The sequence below is a fragment of the Homarus americanus genome, unplaced genomic scaffold (assembly GCF_018991925.1).
Source record: "Homarus americanus isolate GMGI-L3 unplaced genomic scaffold, GMGI_Hamer_2.0 scaffold32929, whole genome shotgun sequence".
Classification (NCBI taxonomy): domain Eukaryota; kingdom Metazoa; phylum Arthropoda; class Malacostraca; order Decapoda; family Nephropidae; genus Homarus; species Homarus americanus.
The window spans coordinates 22680022-22705804 of NW_024737097.1; the positions used below are offsets into that span (position 1 = coordinate 22680022).

The 25783-nt window shown below is 37.5% G+C and overlaps 1 protein-coding gene across 1 annotated transcript; it reads right to left on the reverse strand.

Annotated features, from left to right (window-relative positions):
* Nucleotides 1-7056: 7056 nt before the first annotated feature.
* Nucleotides 7057-24821, reverse strand: LOC121873340 (FAS-associated factor 1-like). The gene is made up of 16 exons (XM_042376868.1): nucleotides 24702-24821; nucleotides 22099-22248; nucleotides 21037-21180; nucleotides 20544-20663; nucleotides 19657-19781; nucleotides 18852-19041; nucleotides 17479-17568; nucleotides 17107-17236; nucleotides 14833-14978; nucleotides 14465-14619; nucleotides 13749-13885; nucleotides 13170-13339; nucleotides 12882-12971; nucleotides 12619-12756; nucleotides 11845-11922; nucleotides 7057-11523 (listed from the first exon to the last, which is right to left on the reverse strand). Exons 1-16 carry the CDS (start codon nucleotides 24735-24737, stop codon nucleotides 11443-11445), a joined length of 1980 nt encoding a protein of 659 aa, XP_042232802.1. The 5' UTR covers nucleotides 24738-24821; the 3' UTR covers nucleotides 7057-11442.
* Between the last annotated feature and the right edge of the window lie 962 nt (nucleotides 24822-25783).

Below are 25783 nucleotides of genomic sequence, written 5' to 3' on the forward strand. Positions count from 1 at the left end.
TATACTGTATATGGTTCCCTCAATTGGTTTTAATAGAGACATAAATGAAGAGAGAGAGAAAAGCCTACAAGTTGTGTTCATAGGACACATACGCTCCACTTTGCATCAAGACTGCAAAGGCTAACCACCTAAAAGGAGCTTAATGCAAAGAATCATCTTAAATTTTATAAGAATCAATCATACGATAAGTCACAGTGAACTCAATGTAATGTTATAATAGCCATCAAGATTCATGGTCATGTGATGCTTCATAGCCAATAACATTTAGGAAACGTCCAGTCATGTGTGGTGATCCAAAGGTACAGAAGGATAGAGATGTTTCATTATTGAAAGCCAGCTAAGATTAGTTGGGAGGAGGAGTTACTACTACAAGTGTTCCATTGACTATGTAGACATGCACCCTGGAGAGATACTGGACCACCTGAAGATTAACCACTCTAATACTGTACTACCCCTGAAGGAAGGGGGTAGGTTAGTGTTAGGGAGTTTAATCATCAGGTGAAATACACTGGGGGCCCTGACCTTAATATGATCCAAATTACCTAAATACAAATAAAGTAAACTTACAAAAATAAAAATGGACTCTGTAATTCACCCCACATAGAATTTTTTCCAACTCTTAAACTCACCCTTATTATAAAGTTTCTTCACTGTCTCCCTAGAACCTCAGTCTCAGTGTCAGGGCCTCTGAACACCACGGAAGAAGTCACACTCTTCCTTGGAGATGGATTAGAGGAAGTACTGTACTGCAGCCTCTAAGATTCCTTGAATTACTGTTGGTATAGGTGTAAAAACATATAAGAAACATCATCCAAAATACCCACCCAGCTGCTGCCCATCGAGTAGTAGGCGGTAATGCCATCACGCAAACAATGCACGACCGGTAGCCCAACCAATAAACCCCGAAGTGGACCACCACCAAGCCTAACAATGACCTCAATCAATCAGTGCCATCTTCACATCTAAAAATCTGGCAACCACAATCCTTTACTCCGATTATTCTTAGGTTATTCTTACTGATTCTACCTGATTTTGTACTTCTCAGGGGATCCATTTCATTCATCCATCTTAGTCTCTATCTCATCCTGGTTCTCCTGACTCTGTTCCACCCATTAATATTTCCACCATTATCCTCTCAACCCTAAATATATGGCTTCTGCAATTATTAGATATAAAAAATCATTCAATGCCGTTTTTGCTAAATTAATATAAGTTTCAATTTCTTGAATAACATTTTCCACCTACTAAATCTCCCAGTTGCCTATTCCTCCTTTTTCTCATAAGCCATTAGTATCAGTATTTGCAGTTTCACCATTCAAGGTGCTTCCTGGAGCATAACTGCTGGGAGTACCAAGGCTCTCCTACACTAACAGTTAATAAAACCTGACCTGCACCAGTACAGCTAATATGTCCATGATTAATTTATTCTCTGGTGATAAATGAATGAAGTTGCACTTTCCTAGTAACACAGTCACTAAAGTCATGCAGGACAAAAGTACACTAGGGGAACGAGCACAAAAGCTATGACTTGTCAGACTCCGTAACTACAGTTTCTAATGCATAGGCAAACTCTATGTACCCTGGATATGAAAGGCCTGAACTTGCTCAGTCATAGTAATGTCCTGTACAATAAGTATGTAACACAGTTCAGGAGGATACTTTAAGTTTACTGAAAATGGGGTACAGATACAGTATTTCAAAGTTCATCCACAGCACAGTTGCACTCACCGACCAACACTAACCTACCAAGGATACCTACAATTTAACTCTGATAATCAAATGTAAGTACTGTACTGTACATATAATCCTCCTGGAGTACATAAGGCAAGAGGTTTCATGTGCAAGAATAAATCAAATCTCAAAGAGAACAAGCTGTCTTCCCATCACAGGTAGCTAATGGTTTTACTGAAACCAATAGTTAATGTAAAGTCACTGAAGTGTTGTGTTACTACTACACACTCACAGATGCTGGTGTTAACACTGGACACTTCCAGCCTGCTGGTGCAGACTCGGAGAAAGCTGGATTCATAAACAAACCTAATGTAGTGATGTAAAAACATATTGTCTTGCCTTTATAAAACAATTAAAACTGCAGAAACATCCCTGAAAACTACTACAGTATTCTTGAATTGTCATGAGGGGGGAATGAAAGCTTTTGTTAGTCAGGCGGAGGGAGAGTAGTGTGTGTTACTTCCCACAGTAATTAGCACCTGGGGAATGAGGCACGATGGTGGACTGGTCTTGAAATCAAAGATAGTGGCCTGTAGTAGTGGCATGAGGTACTGACTAGGCAACTCAACTCTAATTAGATTTGCTGCTTCTAGGAGTCAACCTCGGCTTCTATCTCCCTCTTCTATGGGTGTGAGGTGTGATGGCCAACACTCCCAGATAATAATAATAGCTTGATTAAGGGTGTCATGTCATTACTAATTATCCTATCACACTGCCCATAGTATAACACCAGGGCCACATAGGACACTCCCTGGAAGGACTTGTACATTTCCATGGCATACTAAGCAACACTACCTTGAGTATTAATCACATTGTCAGGATACACTGTCATGAATACCTTCCTCAGCTCATAAAAAGAGTGAACCTGAACATTCTGCTGGATACATAGAAATTCCCTGACTCTACAATTAATGTCATTACAGACAAAAGAGCTAAGTGTCCTACTCACAACTGACCAGCTTTACCTAACATCTGCGGGGCAGGTCAATGAATAACAGCAACAATGTTGACAGTGGGTCCTGGAGTAGGGCAGTTGCCCGAGGTCAATGCAGTTATGGTAGAGGCACGGAGGTTGATCACAGAGGCTGAAACAGTACCTCAGAATCTTGCAAGTTACTGCTATGACCAGACTGACTACAAACATGTCCATCCATTACACTTGTGTTTAATATCTTATTTTCTTTCATGGATGTTTGTCCTGTACTGGTGACAAGTATTATATATACAGGCAGTCCCCGAATTACGACGGGGTTAGGGACCCAAATCCAGGCCGTAAGTCAAAAATACTTAAATAATACATAGAAAATCTAAAATGGGTGTCTCTTTTTCTTCTCAGCACCACAAAACTCTCACTTTTAAGCTTGCCAGCCATTTTAAAGGGAATTACAAACGAAAATTTTGTCAGTACACAGCGCAATCACTAACGTCAGGACTCGAAAATATCCGGGTGGTCGTAAGTCGAGGAGTACCTGTATAGCATTCTTATAATTATTAGAATCACAATATAAATACTATAAGTTCAGGCCCCTTCATATTGTTCTCATTAATCTCCTAAGGCAAGTAAGTAGATATATAAATAAATAAATAAATAAACAAATACAATGCCTCTAAAATTATCTTCCACTGGAAAGCACAAATTATGAATATTTATTTTTCTTTCACCAGAACAGTGAGTGTAACAAAACCATTACTGTACCTTACAAGCTCAAGGTTTCATCTACATCAATAAATACTGGAGAGACCTATGGTGGGGTGTACTGGAGACGGGGAACACGAGGCAAGTTATTTAACACATCTCAATGGCTGTTGTTGTGGTGCTGGAACAAGACATCTCACACACACACACACACACACACACACACATAGATGCTGATGAAATAGAGAGACAAATCCTCTGTCCATGTATACTGTACTGTGACCCCAATTAACGATATTGAAATTTGAGTAGTATTCCTCTTACCCAAAGCCATCTCATTACCAGTAGAATAATCTGTGTACAAATTTTTAAGATCATGCAAATAGTTTTTCAGTTAAAAAGAGGAGGGGAGGGAGGGGGAGGGGGGAGCAGATGGAACTTTTTCATTATGGAGAAGAAAAAAATCTAAGCTTCTGTTTGCTCACTCGTTTGTGTTCCAGTCTCCTAAACATCTGTACAATACTACCTATACAGTATAAGTAATTAAACCATGAAAGAATATAACTCATTGAAAATAATATTAAACCTTGAAGGATATGTCTTTCAGGCTCTTTTATAAACTATTAGTACCAGACAGAGTGGAACATGGGAGAGATCCAGTACAGCAAAGCCTTTCTTACACTGATGAATCTTTCTATCGCCAAATCTACATTATAGAGCCATTGTGCCACACTTCTCTGACCTTTATAAAATCACCTCAAGCTTTTTTCCTCCAATCTATTAATATTTATTCATTACGTTGGTCTTTTTTTAACACATTTCTCTGACTTATAAAAGTTACCTCGAGAGCTTATTTTTTCCAATCTATTAATAATCATTCCTTCCCTCACCATTTAACCACTTCTGTAACATGGCTGACACTAAACACAATTTTTTCCAACACATTTTTGTACAAGAGTTGCAGGGAGAAGAGACCGTTTCACTTTATATTATGGTAGTTATTCCCACAAGTATACAATTCTTTGATAAATAAAGTATTCCAAAGTTCCATAGTTTGATCACCAGAAGCTTTGGATGAAATGGCAATGATAAAATACTGTATGAAGACTGACTATGTGACAGCAATTTTCAAGGGGTTACTGTAAATTCTCAAATAGCAAAAGGTATCAAAGATGAGGACTATACCTGTACCATAAATTATTTGGTACAGTACTGTATATAACACCCTGGATAGTACCTAGATTGTATGCTATATATATATACGTCACTGTACATAGCTGAGTAAAAAAAATAAACACCCTGTACTGTACCTTGAAATAACAGAGGATATATATTTTCAAAGGTAACTACACTAGTATAGTATTGTTATAAAATCTCTATATGGGACACATCAAGCTTACAGAGATTTCATGTCTTGCTAATTTCTGATATATAAGTACGTATAGGCATAATAAAATCGATTATTTAATACATCATTCATTAAATCAAATGAAATTTTTTATTATTTCAACATTAGTACCAACACTACCTTAAATGCTCATATTTGAACTGCTTCACCCATTCTCAATGAAGCAGCTCACACTTCCTCTCATCCGACTCCTCAGTTAATGCATTACAGTACAGTGAAACTTCTATTTAACGGACAACGTACAATATATGAAGAGGAAATTCTGTTATATCGAGGGTCTATTTGATAATTTTGATATGAAACCTCCATCTAACGAACTATAGATGAAAGTCCGTTATAAGGAGGTTTCACTGTACACAATTTTCCTCATTTACTCATCTGTAAACATCAACTGTTACTCATATCTTTCATTTCATCTTTGGTTTACTATTACACCTTCTACTTCAGTTATTTAAGTGTAATAATGTCATCATCATTCATTTCATATAATCTCTCTTATTCCGCCCAGCCAACCAGGTACAACTACATGTACGGTACTTATTATCCCTAAACTTCTGATTTATTACACTACTATTGTACTGTACACTCTTCAAGGCTGCAACACTCGCAACATAATAAAACTCCACGTTCCCTTCTTCTTACAACATGACTCGTAGTGCCAGCAATATGTTTACACCTCGGTAACCTTTCTATTACTTTAATTTACTTTTCCTATCATGCATAACAGCAGGTGGTCATTGAGAAGCTTAGTAAAGAAAGTACAGTATTGGCTATGGAACATTTCTGGACTTGGAGAAAGTTCACAATATGATAAATGGTGCGGCCCCGTGAGAAGTCCTCCCATGAGATTCAAAAGTTTATTAAAGGCTGTTAAACCCCTTCACTACTGGGATACCATTTTTAATATTTCAGTTGGCCAATGCCAGCCAATTTTATTCAGCTCAGAGGGCAGGGGGGGGGGGGCTCATATGCAAGGAGTCAAGTGTGTTTAGGGTGGCAGCAAAGCACATGTGACAGCTAATAGTGGTGTGTGCAGGTGGTTTAGCTTGTAAAACATTGGTGATTCAATGTCCTTATGGATGGAGTAATAGGAGACATTAAAACCGCTGTGGAAAAGATACAGTATGGGCATATGGCGTGAATAGCAAGTGAGAGACTGGTAAGCATTTATAATACGTAGTACAGTTGCTGGCATAATAGTAAAAGGAAGACCGAAGACAAGAACAAGAAAAGAGAAGTTAAATAATGAAAGAAGCAAGGCAGTGGGTCATATATGGCAGTTGTTTCCTGCATTGATGAGTGTGTTAATTCATTTCAGTTAAGAACAATGAAATTAAATGAAACTTTGTGAATTAATATGAAGATTAAGGATTCAATTTGTATAAACGTTGAGGATATGAGCAAGTGTGTGTGCGCGCGTGCACGCGTGTGTGTTATTTCTACTTCTCTTGGCTTTTCTGCTAATTTGTGTATACTTGTCTTACACCACTATCATCTTTCTCTGATAGTTCTGTACCCCTTGATCCACCCAACAAAAAATCAAGAAGACAATGAGACAGACAGAGATACTGTAGATATTTCGTGTATTAAAAAAAAAAAAAACGCTGAAAAATTCCACACAATTTCTTTTCTCACTAATTCATTCTTAAGTCCTTCTTTCTTCAACAACACTGACTACCTTCAATTTACTCGCATATTCCCTTGTGATGCTAACACACACCCAAACAACCCACTAACTTCAATGCCATGACTCACTTCACTGCTCAATTTGGTTTACAATAGATCTTGACTAGACATTTCTTCCTATTTCATCATCAATAACTCCCTTCATGACAACACTAACATGATTACAGTATCAAGTGTTACAAGAATCACTACAAGAATAAACCTTTACTCCCCGAACTTATCACGTGACCCCCCCACAAGACCATACACTGGGATGCAAGCTCTCTCGTCTTCACACTGTATTTAGTACAGTATAGTATCTTTCAACACATACACTACAGACCACAACAACGGAAGCAGCAAACCTGTCCCATACGTAAGTTAACAGGATTCCTTTGATGTTATTATGACTCTGCACAAACCAAAATCCAAGTCTTGTCACTTTTGCAACAAACATTCAAAGTGAAAATAGGCTGGATCTAATATCTAATCTCAACATCATAATGCAAGAGATTGTTTACTGGATCGAATTCCAAGTTGAAAATCAAGAAAGTTCCATCACTGTTTCATTGGGACTGATTCATGTGGTCAGTGAGTGATGAAGCAATAGACTGTATGGAGTTAGCACTTTATAGACAAGTGTATGTGTGGTAAACATGAGGATGGTTAATGACAAAAGTTTTCAGAGTAAAGACATGATAACTATGAACAGGATGCCATATAATGTATTACATTGTCTTATTGTAAAGAATGAGATTCATTGGGATTTTTCCAACATGTGAGGCATCTAGTGTTTTGTACATGAACATTAACAAGACAAGTTCCTTATATCTCTAATCTAAAAACAAGTTCTATTAAGTTTCATGCATTTTTTCTTTAAGCTCATTTTTGTAAAACTATGAAATTATATTAATTATTCTTTATCATGAATGGAATGACATAACTTCTATAGTACTGGTATAACATGTATGAAAAATATGTGCACTTAACCTAACCTTTCATGATGGGGGAAATTTGGGGGCCATGTTGATTGCATTACATTGACTACAGTATGGCCTAGCTTGGTGGACTGAGAGCCGTATCTCGAGTCTATACAACTCAAGGCCTTTATAGTTGTTTGTTTAATTATACCAGGGTGGTGTTGGGTGTACCAGGGTGGTGTTGGGTATACCAGGGTGGTGTTGGGTATACCAGGGTGGTGTTGGGTATACCAGGGTGGTGTTGGGTATACCAGGGTGGTGTTGGGTATACCAGGGTGGTGTTGGGTATACCAGGGTGGTGTTGGGTATACCAGGGTGGTGTTGGGTATACCAGGGTGGTGTTGGGTATACCAGGGTGGTGTTGGGTATACCAGGGTGGTGTTGGGTATACCAGGGTGGTGTTGGGTATACCAGGGTGGTGTTGGGTATACCAGGGTGGTGTTGGGTATACCAGGGTGGTGTTGGGCATGAATGGTGGAGTCCCTTGTATGTAGGAGACACCCGGGTTGGGGCACAAGTTTGTCGTCTTGAGATTCCTTTAACAATCATTTACAAACATCAAGTGTGAGCTGTTATAAATATAGCATCTGTAACTCTTACTAGCACAGTATTACCAAACCATTTAATATTCATCTATCTATTTTATCATCTCTGTTGACCGTGCCTATGGTCATCACCCCATCTACCCAACCATACCCAAACACACACACACACACATACACAAAGCTTTGAATCATCTTGCTCTATGTTATTTTCACATGCTAATTTTCTTTTTAAATTTCCCCAGAACCTTAAAGTACTGCATCAAAGTAAAGTGTATTACAGTAATAAGTGTTGGTGTTCATATGGAGCAAACTCTTTAAATGCCAGGCCTTTCCGGCATTCTCAAACAGGACACTAAGGTACCACCTCTCATGCTGGCCATCACTTAACACAACACATGCAATAAAAGACAAACCAGGTCCTTGTGGTCACTCCACCTTAAGCCATGAACCACTTGTTTCGATATTATCAATAGTAATTATAATAATAATATTTCAATACACTAGAGAAAAAAATACCCAGCCTAATTTAACATTTCCAAAATTGCACATGAGAAGGAGGACATTTTAAAGATATATGTTGAGGGGTGGGAGAGAGAAAGCTAACTCAAACTAATTCACAGGTTCAACAATTAGTGTCTTGAGAACATGTCCATGGATCAACGACTTCAGTTTTGAAATGTACAAAAGAGAGAGACATGGTAATGACTAATAATATGTAAATAACCTGCCAATTCAAGGACATACATTTGTTTCAGGTTGGTTCATAGAACATCCTTTCTAAACACTGTATTGAATTCCTTAAGACATACAGTATACTGTACATAAATTTGATTAACTAAACATTAAAAACTTGGTAGTTCAAGATATCTCGCCACACCTGACAGTGATGGAACATTACCTCTGCCACACCACCATTACCACATTGGCTCAGATTTGCCCAAGAACATCCTCAAATGATAAAACAACATGTTGACACTCTTGATGTGTTATAATTTCAAGTAAATGAGAGAAAGAGGAAGGTGTCTGAACTAACAAGCTGTAACTGAGTATATGGCAGACACAACAATCAAGTGTTACTTCCTGTACTTCTTTTCCTTATTAAATTGAAATCTGTTTCATCAGAGTGCCTCTTACATCACCATATTTGTCTTTCTTTGTATATATATATATATATATATATATATATATATATATATATATATATATATATATATATATATATATATATATATATATATATATATATATATATATATATATATATATATATATATAAAATAAAAAATAAAAAATAAAAGTAATATTATAAAAATCTAAATTTAATATACGTACTCTTATAACCTGATAATCACATAAGAAAAAAAAGAAAACACAAAGTTCCCAAGCGCTTTTGTGTATTTCACCTCTTTGGGGTGAGTCGTGTGACATAGACGAAAGTGCTTGGAAACTTTGTATTTGCTTTTTCCTTCATGGTTATCAGCATATACCTGGCTCACATGCACCTACAGTGATTTACTTGCATACTTTCATAAATCAAAGACTCCTGTACCAAGGTATCTACCATCTTGAATAAGAGGACCACAAACACAACATGATATACCAACAGACACCTGGTCTTCTCGAGTCAGGTGTCTCTCCCTCACTTGGGGGGGTCTATACAGCCTGATGGGTACAGTATAGTATATAATTACCCAAATATATCAACGGTGCCTCTTACCAAGCACAGTTTATCTTGAAGAAACCAAATGTTTATTCTGAGTCACAATTACCCCCACCTCTGACTTATAACCCAAAACACACACACACCCTTTTGTCTACCCCTAAGAGCACCTTACTGAAGTTCGGTGATGGCACAGTGTGAATAACAAAAGTCACAGTGCAAAAACCAATAATCCAAAAAAATGGGTAGAAACAGCTTAATGTTACACACGGTTCCTGTGGTAGGAGACAGATACAGTACATGACTTGCAGAAGATCCCCCAAGTTGGTTACTACAGTACAGTACCTCGACTTTTGATGCAGTGACCCAAACCTCAAGAAGTAAAGGGACCAAGGGGCCTACCAAATGTCACATTCATGGAGACTCGACCTTTCATAACTTGCATTTAAATTTTTTTTAACAACAACGACCATCTTGACGTCTGACCCAATAAACTTAGATTCAAAGGTAAATTTCCTCTTTTTCTCAGGGGGTTAAATACCTAAGGTACAGTAATATCCCGATAACAGGTGCACAGACACTCAAGGTACATTTCAGAAATCAAAATGTTAACAAATACAGAAAAACAAACAAATTCTATACTGTACCATTAAATACTCTTTGTGGATGTATAAAAATTACCCCAGAAATCAAAAACAAGGAGTGGCATTATTTCCTTTATGAAATCCTAAAAAAAAATAATACTAATAAAAAAAAAAATAAATAAAAATTGTGATATTAAATATGTCACACTGTTCAAGTTTCATTTTTAAAAAAAGTTTAACATTATATAATTTTATTGCAATAAAAAGATTGCATACATTCAAAATTTTGGTGTCACAGTTAGTTTTGTTGTATAAATGAGCATGTGTTTATACGGTGTCCACCTTCTGTTGAAGATGAAGGGACGTGTATTTCTCTGGCCAGCTGGGTTGAGAATTTCCTTGAAGTACTGTAGATTGTCCACTTCCAGGTCTATGTAGGTGGCAGGCAACATTACATGTGTTAAGAGCATCAACTATTAGTTAACACTTCGCATGCAATGAGCATTACTGTGTTATCCTTATACATATCACTCTAAAATATCAACTGGTTCCTCTCACACATTGCTTGTGGTTGTGTGCAAATAAATGATAAAAGGAAAAAATATCTTACTCTCTAAAACATGAAATATTCTTACACCTTTGAGACAACAGATTCTAGTTAAATAATTTGATAATGGGGATGTGTGTGTGTCATTTGTATCCTAAACTAAAATGACTGGAATCAAAGAACACTTTCCTCTTATATTTCTATCATCATTTTCTTTGTGATTGGTGACTCCACACTGTGTACTGCCACTGTAAAATATAGGCTCCTGATGCATGTGTTCATTACCCTTACAAATCAGGGCTTAATTTTCATAATTATATATAACTACTTTGTAAAAAAAAACTTTAAGAGTAAACAGTTATGACAGAATTTTCAATAATTTAATACTACACTGAGAGTCTTCTTAGATCTGTCCAATGAGATCCATCCAAATATTGCAGCAAAATTTTCTTGTAGTTTTTTTTTTTTTTAAGTTTTCTGTCAAGTCCACCCTTGGCTAGTAGGTATATAAAGTAATATCCTATTCCAGTGTCCAACTTTACAACATAATACTTGGATACTTCACTAGGATGTTTTTATAAGTGGCCTAGGATCTGTCTTAAACATAATCACAGGTGACAGTGGTGGTAGACTGCTGCAGCTCACCCACCACACATGCCCAGGACACATACACCTTACATCACCTCTCATCGTTCCTCTATGTTAAGGGTCTCCTGGGGGTACAGCTTGTAGTCCATTAACGTCTTGGAGACATCTAATGCACTCACCTACGGGACAGCACAGAGATAATTACTAACACCTCGATCACTCTGTATAGTGGATTTGATGGGCAGGAGAGAACACAGGAGAGAGCCAAGTTTCTCTAACATTTCAGGCTACACAGAAAAATATAGAAGCTTGGATCTTTCCTGTGTTTCCCTCCCACCCATCAAATCCACTTGTCGTCATGGATCGATCACTCTAGATAGTGTTTTACTTTCTCGTAATATACAAAGAGAAATAAGCAACGTCTGTCTTCTGTCATTAATTATCAAGACCACCACCGAGACGATGCAGTCACTCTAACAGCGCAGTACTACAGTACTTACATCTCTCCGTGGCCAAGACTGAAGACACTTGTACTCATCAGCAGGATAACCCTTCACATGCAGGAAGTTGAGCAGCACCTGACAACACAACATAATTAGTCACCCATGTTCCATCCTTAATTTTTTACCTAAGTTAGAAAACAAAAAAAGAAAACAAAAACAAAACCTAGATTTAAGGCATGTTTTAGTATATTTAAAAAAAACTTTCAATATTATAACAATTAACACCTAGGTAATACGTTTCTTTCGATCAAGTTTTAACAGGCAATAGCTTGATTCACTGACTGATCCAGATTAAAAACATTTCAATTTACAATAACCTTTGCAAAATACTAAGCATTAACTTTTGCTAATTATCTCAGCTTCTCATCAATAGTCTACTACAGGTACTCCATAATGTAAATACAGGGTATAACTGTATATCTAGTCCTCCATTCCACTGTCCATTCCACAACAAGATCGCCTCTGAAATTCATCTGTCGAGATGTTTAAAAAAATTAGCAGTCTCTTGCATGCCGTCTCGTGCGTTCTCTCCATCTTTACTTTAGCAGTCTCCTACCAAACAATCTCTCACACAATCAATTAATCTGACACATACTCAAAAATTATCCATACAATCAATTAATCTCTCAACCAATCACACAAACACACTCAAACAATCTAGAGCACGACTTGTGGAAGGAAGAAGTACACAAGCCTTAAAATTACAGTGGTATATCCCAAATGAAAACACAAAGCAAAACCAGCCACTATATACACAAAACATAAACTAACCTGGAGGGTCGTATTCGCTAGGAAATTTCGACTGAAAGTTTCACCGCCAGGGATGCGGAAACGTAATGTGGCCACGGGGTATGGGCAGTCTGAACTGGGCTCTTGAGGTATATCAGTTTCAAGTGATGCTCTGACAGCCTGCAAACAATCAAAATTAAATATAGTTTCAAGTGATGCTCTGACAGCCTGCAAACAATACAAATATGAATCGCTCTCAGGGGAACAGTGAAAAATACCAGGGAGAGACACACACACACACACACCTCTTTGATGGCCTCCTCTTGTTGCTTGATTGATTCTACTCTTTCCCTCTCTTGTTTTTCTTCCATCTCTGCCTGCTTCTTTGCTGCTGCCTGAATAACACAAAAAAAAGGGCATTTAAATGAACCTCGTCCAGTCTGGGGTTATTTCATGAGCGCCCCAAAAGAGAAACGAGAGAAAAAAAAATGATTCAAGAAATGTTGATTGGGTAGAATACATTTTTGGTTCAGTATAAAGGTTCAATAAAGATACATAAAATAAACACTATGAGAAGCAACACACGCACACACCTTTGCTCTGTCTGCTTTTAAGGACTCCATGTAGGCGGCGTCTTGTTCAGCTTTCACAGCCTCCCGTACTTCTCTGGCTTCTTCCTCCTGCACTTCTGTGGCTCTCTGTTCCTCGAACATCTCCGTCGCGTGCAGGAGAGCCGTCATTACCTCGTCTAGAACTCCATTACCTGATGTAGACAGATAGAGGAATATTTTTCACTTGAAATGTATGAAGTGGGTGTGTGTGTGTGTGTGTTGTTATGTGTTTTCACTGATCATGTACTTTTATTTTAGTTAAGAACTATGCAAATGTTTTCCTTTTACACATACGGAAACACCTGAAGATTACCACCCAGCTTATTTCACCTGATGATTAAACATCCTAATGGTACCCGGAGGATGAAGTTAGGTTAGGTTACGTAAGGTTAGGTTAGGTTAGCATTAGTGATTGACCATCAGGTGAATGAAATAAACTTGCAGGATTAGTTTTCAGGTAATCCCATTTATGTATACCTGTACGAGGTGGTATACACTTATTAACAATATACCTGCAAGTGTTAGGTCAATCTATTAAGAGTCAAGAAAGGTGCTACATACCGTGAATAACTGAAAGCACCTCAATGGTTCCTCTTGTGCGTGTGATCACCAACAGCGCTGGCAGTTTGTCTACACTAAAACTTCTTACTGTTGAGGAGGCCATCGACCCAAAATGGGTTGTGACTAAATTTAATAACCTGTGGGAAAAAAAAGTCAAATATATTCCTTCTACACCATTGGTCTGATTATAACTTATTACATCAGCTTGTTCACTCGGAGCTCACAATGTATAATATGAACAACTGCATTAAGTAAGAACAAGTAACTGTGTATTAACTATGAATGACTTGTATGTTAATGATGAGGTATGACTTGTGTATTAACTATAAGGAAGTGGGAGCAGAACAACAATACATACATTAACCACCACACACCCTCCCCAAGCACTACATTCCCTCCATTACACTCCACCAAAGCTAACTTCTATTTCCTGATGGGTTATTATCTGATGTTGAACACGAGGTAACTCTAGGTCTGACGGAGTGTCGTTTATGCATTGAAGGTGTTGATGAATTTATACAACGCTGTCCATGCCTCTATGCATCCATACAGTACACTACAGTCTAAGGCAATAAATTATAAAACTAATTTATCATCTTATACCAAACATTACATTCTCATTATGTATAAAACATGATGTAAAATACAAAATTTATAAAAAATATCAAAGTATGGGACTACAATACAGTGCACAATGAGAAAGTAAAGTACAGTACCTGGCTTTATTTGCTTCATGCGTTAGATCCCAGCCCCACACGACAAAGTTTGCCGATAAGTAGTCAACAACAGATATCTGGCAAAGAGCTTGTGAGCAGAAGACATTGGAGAGGACACTGCCATCATGATGTAAGTACACTGCTAGCAATTTTCTCTGTTGAACAAAATACAAACCTTCAGGATACTGTCAGCCGAGGGACAAAAGATGATGTGAGGAGGAAATAGATATTGATGCACTAATATTTAATTCAGAACCATGAAAATATAGTATAATCTCACAGAAAAACGTACAGCCATTCTATTACACACTGAACACAACACAATATTTAAATCAACATGTACTCAATGAGCGAGATAAAACACCCACATTTTTTGCTGGAAGTTGAACTGATTCCTTCAAGGCGTCTTCCAGCGATCCTTGATAGAACATGGGGACACAGCTTCCATACCGGTTACGAAACTCCTCGGAAAAGTGCATGACCCCCATCACCTCATCGTCCACGTCTGCTGGTACTGTGTGGGGAGGAGGGGGTGGAACACATACACACCATTAGATATGGGAAGTAAATATAGTCTTTCAAAGGTCTAAAACTGTAAGGGATCACATGAAGATTTAGCCAACCCTTTATACAATTAAAATTTCATATTGTGTGGACGTTATATTTTTTATGAAGAGAAATTACTCTCATCTCTCCCATATATAGAAGTATCTTGACTAGATATATCTTATTGAGTAAAAGACAGGATATATATTATCTAGTTTAAGAGACAGGAAAAGACAAAAGGATGAGGCCATGCAGACCATAACTTCGTAAGTGCCGCCCAGGTCAAAAACGTTTTTTATTCCATTGTTTTCCCATACTTATTGCCTCTCAATTCCAGGGCCGAAGGAGCGTGAAACAATATTTTGTAGAATTGAAAATCCCATTTGTTAAGGGGTTGTCAGCCGTAAGTTTGCAATGCTGGCGGGGCGTGTGCTCTTGTTCTCTTCCTCGCCTGCCGAGACACTCCAATGGTAACACATGGTGAATGACATCCATTCAGCTGGCAGACAAAGCCTAGTTCTTCCTTAACATCGTCAATGTTCACAGAAACCATCAGACACAGCGGTTACAGACGATGACAATGATAAAGAAGGGAAACACAGATCTACAGTGTAGTGACTCCTGCCATGTGACAGTGATAATGACCCGTCATTCTTGTGACTAATGTTAAGGCGTCATACGTAATAGTGTATTATCAATTTACGCATGAATGTGAGCCTGTGTGTGTGTGTGTGTATGTGTACATTATTTTGCATGGAAAAATCTTTGTTTGTACAGTACAGGCTGTCCCCGACTTACGACGGAGTTAGGTACCAAATCCAGGTCGCATGTCGAATTGATCGTAAGTCGAAAATGCAAAAAAATAATACATAGAAAATCTAAAATGAAATGCAGTACAATAAAAGTAATCAATAATGAAAAATGAATAAAGTGTTACTGTGCACTTACCTTTAATGTAGTCAGCTGAATGCACACGGGGCCCCAATAATTTTTTAATTAAACATGGAGACTACATTAATTGGATGACGGAGAGTGGAAGAGACAGGGCTGGGTGGGTCATCAATATCGCTTTCTTTAGACAGGTTAACATACTTGCTTGTGAAGGTATTGGATCATCTTTAGGGAGTGAAGAGGCAGCACTGGTGGGGTGTGAGGAGACAGCAGTGGGGGGACTCCTTAAAATATATGTCCAATTTAGACTGCACAGTTTGCCTTTTCTTTTCATTGTAAATATCCCTGTAGCAAGCAAGTGCATCTTGGATCAGTCTGTCAACTTTTGCAAAATGCTCAACATTTTGATCCATTTCTTCAGACATTTGCATCCCCTTATTAATAGTAGCAAATGCCTCTGCCATTTGTTTCTTCTGAGCACCACCAGAACTCACTTTTACGCTTGCCAGTCATTCTAAAGGGAATTAGAACCGAAAATATTGTCAGTACACAGTGCGATCACTACCGACAACAACGACAGCCAAACACCAACTGAGCGCGCTATGGCGTGGACGCTGTACACCACGAGGCGGCCCAGCCCACGCCACGCTCTCGTACGGGACGGAAACGTTTCGGTACTGGAAAACACATACCTAATTTGAAAAATTTTGGTACGACTGAGGCAGTAGTATGTCCGGGTGGTCATATGTCGAGGAGTACCTGTATTACCATATCTTTACAGTATTTCCATCACATACACCAATTTTTTGCCAGAAAATGAGGTTAAGGTGATTATTGTATTATGTTGATCTCGATAATCTCATGAACATTTTCAGTACTGATTATGATTAGTTATGATGTACACGAGTATCCAATATCAAAATATTCATATTTCATCATAATTTAATGCCTCTAAACTGTTAAGCTTATGACAAGATTTTTACTACAGTAACTGATTTTGGCGACATAATCCAAAGTACGTAAGCTTCAATTTGTTACAAGAATGACTACACTATCATATTTAGGTCAAGAGAAACAGTACTGTAGAGTGAGTTCCATTTTACAAAACTTTACCCATGTTCTCTGGCGTTTTTCTTTTTAGACGTAAACGAAGTTGTGGTCTGCAAGGCGTCACATTTGAACATGATAATTCACTCTCTACTTACTCAATGTCTGTGCCTTTTTAACTGCAGGAACATCCATCATGTCCAAGAAGTCATCGTCGTCATTTAAAAGTTCCGAGGCGTCCAGGAATTCGTCGCCTGAGCTGTTCTCTTCCCCGGTCTCCATTAACGTCTTCAGGAAAGTGAAGTCAAATTAAAAAAAATAATTCTTACTCCACAAATTTGGGTGAAGTAAAAGTGTATAGGTATGGAGATATGGATAGAGGGGTGGACAGAGAAACAGACAAATAGGTGGAAATTAATAAGTTACGTCCGTGAATATATTCCACTGGGAAGTTACTGACACACAAGTGGACATTACATGACTTAGATATTAAAAACATGACAAACAGGAAGGAGGTAATTATAGCTAACCTTTCTTTGAGCTTTGGGTGTACGTTCTTTCACTGCCTTCCGTACTGTGAGGTGGTGCTGCTTACTGATTCCCGAGGAAGCTAACGTTGCCTGAAGGATTATTTGTGAATTAAAACAACAAAAATGAATCAAATCAAGCTGTCCTTCTCCAATACATAAAATTAGCTGTGTAATATAATACTTTAAAAAAATATCTAAACTTTATACTGAAGCTGTATACTACACTTTATTTAACATTTTCAAAAATATGAAAACTTTATAACTGTATAATATAATACAGTACTTTAAAAAACATCAAAACATTTACACAACAAACTCCAGCAGCTAATAATACGCAATGAATCACCCAATTAAAACTCCTTAGTAATACAAGTTTATCTCTCACTACAGTTCGATAGTTACCTTAAGCCTTGGAGAGAGTAAATTACACTTAAACTATTTGTATGACTACTAACTCCTTTAATAAGTCAGAAAAATCCCCAAACAGTAACCATAAAAACATTCAAACACCATAATTCTATGTTTGTTTTCTCGTCTGCTTTTATCCGGTAACTTGTAACTTGTTTTGTTATTGTTTAATGTGTCAGTAACACACGACACTGCAAAGTCTCTGAGAATGTTTTTTTTACTATTAAGGTTTGATATTCACAGGTAGAATATACCCCAATACAGTACTGTGTTAAGATGACCAATTGACCTTGAATCAGCAGCTAAGGGTTCTCTAGTGTGCCCCCATAGGCACAGAGATGGAATCCAAGGAACATGAAAAGTCCACTGATGATGGCAGACTTACCTACAGCTGACTTCTAAGGGTTCATTCAAAGACATGAGCTTAATAGACTAATGGTTATATATTTTGAGGTAGCGGGCAGTTACCAAACAGGGAGGAACTACCGCCTGGGAAGAAATTGGAAGCATAATGTGTTGTCTAATGGTAGACCCTGCTGCCATATGGCATTAAAAAAATTGTGACCAGGTCCCAGGTTGCTGATCTGACTTTCTGCCTCATTTACACACAATTGCAGGGACTCAATTGTTTCTCTTACTATTGACAACGCAACATACATACAGTATATAATTTCTCAATATTGATCTTTTTTTCATTTTTGTATTATTATTATTATTATTATTATTACAGTGTTGTTATTATTATTATTATTATTATTATTATTATTATTATTATTATTATTTTATTATTTATTTTTCAATTTTGTATTATTTATTATAAATTTTATTTATTATGAATTATTATTATTACGGGGTGTATTATTATAATTATTATTATTGTTACGTTTTTGCCCCCCAGGCCCGATGTGGGTCAGTGACCTGTGCCTGGGTGGGCTAATCCCCGTAAAGAAAAAATCTCAACTCACATTTTCTTGGTCGGTGTTCGGCGGCCAGCCTGTCCATTGTTGATATCGAACAGCGATGTTTGTCAGGTCATGAATGTCACTTTTAATTTCTTTGATTCTCTTGCTGCCGGGAAACCGAAGGTTGTAGTCTTTGCTGTTTGATTCGTCGTGGATCAGTAATAGATACTCGTCCCCAAGAGCTCCATTAATTCTGGGTAAATATTTAACACTATTCAGAATCTATTTTCCAAACAGCCACTGAGCCATCTCCAACCACCCGGCAGACTCTCATACAAAGGTCTCCTCCATTCATCCGTGTTCTTGTACTACTTCCAACCTCTGACATTGTCCTCTTTCCATCCAGTATATTCTTTCCTTCAGGTACTGTACTGTGTGGTTCACCTCATCACACCTGCTGACACATCCACTCCCAGATATCTAAGACCCTTGATTTCATCTGATAAAATTTCCATTCCACTTAACATTTATTTCTCCTTGTCTCTTTCTCTATTTATTTTCATCATTAATTCTCGTCACACTCACTGTCTTTCTCCAGTACAGTACACAGTTTTCCCACACTCACTAACACTTGTTACTTTTCCTCTAAATTATCAGTAGGTATTATTTGCATTCAACACCTGACACATATCCCACGTCATTATTCACACAAGTTGCACCTCTCTCCATCACTCATTTTCACCCCTCACATCACCCTAGACTAACCTGCTCAGGAAAGTATTCAACACCCATGATAACTATACATATCAACAAAAGTAAAGTTACATCAGTTTTTATTGTAGGCTTGTGGACCAGCTCAACATCTCACCTTTCATAGTAGTTATCAAAAGTGACTGAGGACTGAGCATTGAGTGTGAGTGTCCGGGACTCAGGCAGAAGCGCTGCCGTGATCACTGTGCTGTCTTCTACTGGTGTCTTAAAGCCTTCTAAAATCTGTAATAAATTTGTACCTTTAAGGTAATGACATTTAAGATTCTGGTCTATGAGCCTCATTTCAACTCTAACTGGCTAGAACATAAGAGGTTTTAATGATTTGTACAGGAGGTAACTGACACCAGGTAAAGACTGATGATCTACGTAGAGCATAACAAGGCCAGGAGTCTGGGTGTCACCTGGGCCACTACACACTGTACTGCATATAGAAGCACTAAATTTGTATTTTTGGGAGTTGGTGACAAAATCACACACACACACTGTACAGCACACAGTATGCTTTTGAAATTAATGTTTTTTTCATTTAGTTACTGTACCTTGTGAAGAAGACAACCAAGCAGTTTGTTCCAAAGAGAAACCATTGATTGTTATTTAACCATTATTTAATGACTGCCCAATGAAATAGGGTTAAGTTGCCTACTAAAAAATCACCCTTTCTCTATAATTCTCTTCCCTGATGACAATCAAACTCTGTTTTTATGGAAACTATTTCAAGTAACTCAAGACCCGATTTCGATGTCAAGTAACAAAATTTTTTTTTTGTTATACAGAAAACTCAAATAAGCAAATCCAAGAAGAGAAACACAAGTTTACACAGAGGTGATCTGGGTGAGGGAATCTCTCTAACTAAATCACAATTTTCTTCACGTCATATAACATACTGTACACGATACACAGTCACACACACAAATCAAATGTAAAATAATTCATCCAACACTTATGATGAGAGCTCAGAAAAGACTAATAGGATCGACCACTCACCTGGCTACAGGGGGTAATGCCAACAAGCTGGTGCAGCATTGTGCGCAATTCACTTACAGAAGTTGAGCTCGGCAACTCTAGCGGGAAAGTGCTCCCCTCGGACGCACCCCCACACAAAACCTGCAATGAATATATCAAATTAACATGTAAAGATTAACACCCTGGATTATTTCACCCAGATGATTAAACACCATAACACTACCTTGGGTTTAGGTTAGCATCAGGGTGTTAAATCATCGATTAAATATGCCAAGGGTGCAAATCTTCTTATAGGCTGGGGGTGTGGGTCAGGGGGCTGAGGGTGTAGGTCTGGGGGCTGGAGGGTGTGGGTCTAAGTACACATTGTAAACCTACACTGTCTCTATTACATGTTGAATTAATTGTAAACTTTTAAGAATTTTTTAATGAATACATCACCCTCTACCGATCAACGAGCCTAAGCAATCCCGTGAAAACCTTGTCCAACACATATGGGCAAAAGCACACCACTCACCTGTATATTAACATCCAGAACAGCAGATGTGTTTGAGGAAGATGGCAGTGAGGCAGCAGAGGTGGAAGGGATGGCTGCCGGTAGTGGAGGTATGGGAGGAGGCAAGTGGAGCTCTGGCGATGAGTCAACGCTTATTACTTCTGGCTGAAAACATTTGAAGAAAAATTCACTACAGCGCAAGAAAAAATGGGATCACTTGAAGATTAGCCCCCTGCCAGCTTGGTTTTTTCCCCTTTTATGATTAACCATCTTAATGTGAACCTAACCGAATCTAACCAAGTAGCATCAGAAAAAACAATTACAGTTTAGCCATATTAGAATAAGGGACCTCATGAAGATTAAGAACCCTCGCTTATTTCACATCATGATCAAACACCTTAGTAATAAGTGAGGGGGGGGGGGGTGGTTAGCGTTAGGGGTGTTTCATCGATAGGTGAAATAAGCTGTAGTTTATAACGCTTCATGAGATCTAAATTAAGTAAACTGATATAAAGAATGCACCTCAGGCAACGTTGTCACTTGTTCTTGCCCCGAGCACTTCACAAACAGATCTGTCAGAACACAAACATTTTGAACCCAAAACAAAACCAGATCACCGTTTCAAGTCTGCCAAACCTATTTGTATTCTGTTGTCTAATGGTAGACCCTGCTGCCATATGGCATTGCAAAAATTGTGACCAAGTCCCAGGTTGCTGATCTGACTTTCTGCCTCATTTACACACAATTGCAGGGTCTCAATTGTTTCTCTTGCTATTGACAACACAACATACATATATTGTGTCTCACTAATGATCTTTTTTTTTAAATTTCTTTATGGTATCTTATTATTATTATTATAATTATTATTATTGCAGTGTTTTCATTATTATTATTGTTATCATTATTATTTTACTTTTATTTTTGTATTTTTTATTATAAATTTTACTTATCTGATTTATTATTATAATTATCATTATTATTATGTTTTCGCCCCCCGGGCCCTGATGTGGGTCGGTGACCTGTGTCCGGGTGAGCTAATACCCGTAAAAAAAAAAAAAAAATCATGAGCAAAGAAAAACTTACCTGAGATACAGACTGTAGTGGTGGAGGGGGCAGAGGTGTGGCTGGTGTGCCCTCCTGTGGCATAACAACCTGCAGTGCCTCCAGCAGGTTCCAGTTGGCTGCCTCCAGGTGCATAAAGGCTTCCCCCACATCTTCAATACCAGAACATGCCTGAGGGGAAAAACTCGCAGAATGTAGGGTATTCTTCTTAAACTCGTCTTTCATTACCTGGCCAGACAGTGAAACCTCCATATAACGAACTTACCTCTCCATGTAATCCATTAGATGAGGATTTTCACATTTAACGGACCCTTGATATAATGGACTTTCATCTCTATGTAGTTCACTAGATGGAGGTACTTTATTAATAGGGCAAGGACTTGAGGGTAGACTCACATTTTTAATAAAATTGTTTCTGATTATTTGCGAGAGGATTTTCCAATTACAGTATTATTTATTTGTATGTTTTTTGTGTGTGTATAGTTTGAAGGTGTTTTGTAGGTGTCTATACACACACACACACACACACACACACACATATACACTACAACAGGTAAAAGAAATAATTGTCCTAGGGGCAAACACAAAAGGAATATTCATTTCTTTGTACACAAGTAAAAATGTACCCACCCACCCCCAGTCCGCAATCGTAATTCGCGGCCATTTTGAGAACCTAACCCCCCCTCCCGAATTGGGGGAGGGGGGGGGGGCGTACAAATTCTAGAGAAGAAAACTTGTTTATCTCACAAATATAAAAAAGTCTGGAGGAATTATAACTATTATACATTTTTTCTTCTTCAATTTTTTCAAGGTGGACAAGCTCACTTCGACTCACCACCTTAGTACGGCCGCTACTGTCAGCCCACCAGACACAGACGATTTATTGTAAATAAGATAAACCAACCAACCAAACTTAACCTAATCTCCTAACATACTTATCCTAGTCTGGATGTACAGTACGTTATCTTAGGTTAGGTTAGACTGGGTTGGTTGAGGTCAAGATGGGATGGGATGGGTTGGGTTAGGTTAAGTTAGGTCAGAATGGGTTGGGTTAGGTTAAGCTAGGTAGGACTGGGTTAGGTTAGGTTATATATGTTGGTTAGGTTAGACTGGGTTGGGTTAGGTTATATATGTTGGTTAGGTTAGACTGGGTTGGGTTAGGTTATATATGTTGGTTAGGTTAGACTAGGTTGGGTTAGGTTAGATACGTTGGCTGGGGTATCATTTTGTTATCATCTCATATGGAAAGTTCACTGGGAAGTGTTGAGCCACTTAGCGGTGTGAGTTGCTCGCTGGCAAGTATTCCATCAATTAAACCATAAAATATATGGCATCCAAGTGTACACCCACTAAAAAATTATTCGGCACCTGTGTCATATTGTATCACGCCTTAAGGGTGCCGAATAATTTTTTAGTGGGTGTACATCTTGAGAGATAAGAAACAAGTTATCTTCTCTAGAATTTGTACCTTAAAGTTGGTCACTAACGAGCGGTCGCAAACACTGATTGCATCAACTTTAAGAGCTTATGGCCCCAAAGTGACTCTTCCTCTCCATCACAAATCAAAACTTCCTCAGCCATTTTTTGTTACCCAATCATAAATAAAACTAACAAGAACTTAACACCCATAAACTCACCACTTTACCCTCCACTCTTAGAGACAGACTTCTCACTACAACACACAAGAAAATTAATAAGTTATCAATCAATCAAAATACTGTCGTCATATCTGAGGGTTGGCGACCACAGTCCTCCACAGTAATTGTTCTCGGGCCGTTTTTACCAATTTTCTAAGAATTTGTATCTCTCCAAGTCCCGTTTTTTTTTTTTATTTATTTCATTCCTCCATCTGAATCTCTGCCTTCCCCCACCCCCTCCTACCCTTAATTTTGTCCATTAATATATTTATTATTTCCCCTCATATAACCAAGTACCTTATTTTTCTTTTTCTGCACATATCAAGTACTGTATGTCTCTAGAAGTTTTTGATAATCTTAGTAGAGATTAAATTAAAACTTCCCTGAAAAAGGCCATAAAATTGCACAAATAAAATATTGAAGTCCAAATTTAAAATAAATTTTTTTTAAGATAATATCACAGACCCTAATGAGGAGAATAACATTTAATTTGTCAAGTGTAATTAAATCGCTCAAATAACGTAATAAAATAGTATAGTGTAATCCTCCATTTGATATTAATAAATTTCACAAATGGAATATAAATTATACTGAAAATTCCAGCAATAGGATTAATATGAAGAGTAAATTTAGGGAACTTTAGGAAAATAATAAATTCATCAAAGTTATCTATATGGAGTGTTGAGGAGACACAGTTATTCTCCTGCAACACGGCGGCCAACACACTACAACCTGCTATACTTACTTCCCTCATTTTACAAATAACTACCATCCACATCAGCTTGTCATACCCTACAGTTTTAACAATAAATAAATATATATCGTAACTGTTGAGAAATTCCATCGGGTATAGAACAAACCTTTCCCTCACGTCCTCAAGAAATAATAGAACCACTTGATCACATATTAGTTAAGAAGACCACACCCTTACCTGTGATTGTATACGGTTGGAATAGTGACAATAAGATGGTAAACGAGTGATCTTACCTGAAAATTGGCTAAGATTTCATCCCTACCAGCCATTGTTTGTCTCTTTAGTTCCTATGTCTCACGCCAGCTGTCTCCTTTGTCGGGTCAAATGTCGTTTTCTATGAGTATTTCCACCTAATTCGTTATAAGGCCAAATTTATCGCAATAGTCGCTGATATATCATAATTCTATAAAGGAAGTAAGTGGTTTATATGGTGTGGGTAAGTTATAAGGCGTTATGTTAGGTCATTAGTGGGACCCAAGTTAGAGGCAGGGACTCGGACACAGGGTCATGACGTCACTGTACCAGCTGATCAGTGACTAGAAGAAAATACTTGGAGAAGAAAGACTTATTATTACCAAACATTATTATAGTTGTTATATTACCACTATTAAGATATTGAAAAAAATAGCAACGATGATTGTACTACAGTAATACGGGTACAATTATCATAATAATAATTGACACTTGAAGACTCAAAACATGACCAGTTTAACTTAAAATATTACATCAACTGCGGCCAGGTAATGTTAATACTAGTAGGGGAACATTTAATAATGACTTGGCTTGATGAATATAATGGTTATTAGAAGCATTACTATAATAAAACCACTATAGATGATGTGTATAATACATGTACAGTACATGTCGCTGAATGACACACGTATGGCACACATAATACAATACAATGTTTCTATATATTTTACCTACTTTTGGCAAAGAAAATATTTTCGCCTGCCTTAGTTGTAGCAATTACAGTAAGTTTAAACCAATTATTGATAATCTCAATATCGCCCTTTTAGTGAATACAGGGTATATATATTTTTTTAAGTAATTATACCAGTGTTAAAATCTCATTTCCAATTATTATTAATCCTACAGTACATGGTGTATTTTTCTGAATTATATACAAAATTGTCTGGGATTCTGTATGACGTTGAAATTTAATGTTACTTTACATATTTATGAACGGCATATTGCTCCATTAACACATCCACTGTCAGTTCCTCACACTTGATTTCATTTCAAAACACAACACTTTCCAGTTCCTTATAATCCAACATATTTCTGACTTTTTTTAATATATTTTTATTCATCT

Coding starts and splice junctions, on each gene's coding strand:
- LOC121873340 (XM_042376868.1), bottom strand. CDS start 24,737: ATGGCTGGTAGGGATGAAATCTTAGCCAATTTTCAG. Junction 17,237..17,478: donor CACCCAAAGCTCAAAGAAAG/GTTAGCTATAAT, acceptor ACTTTCCTGAAG/ACGTTAATGGAGACCGGGGA. Junction 12,972..13,169: donor TAAAAGCAGACAGAGCAAAG/GTGTGTGCGTGT, acceptor TGTGTTATTCAG/GCAGCAGCAAAGAAGCAGGC.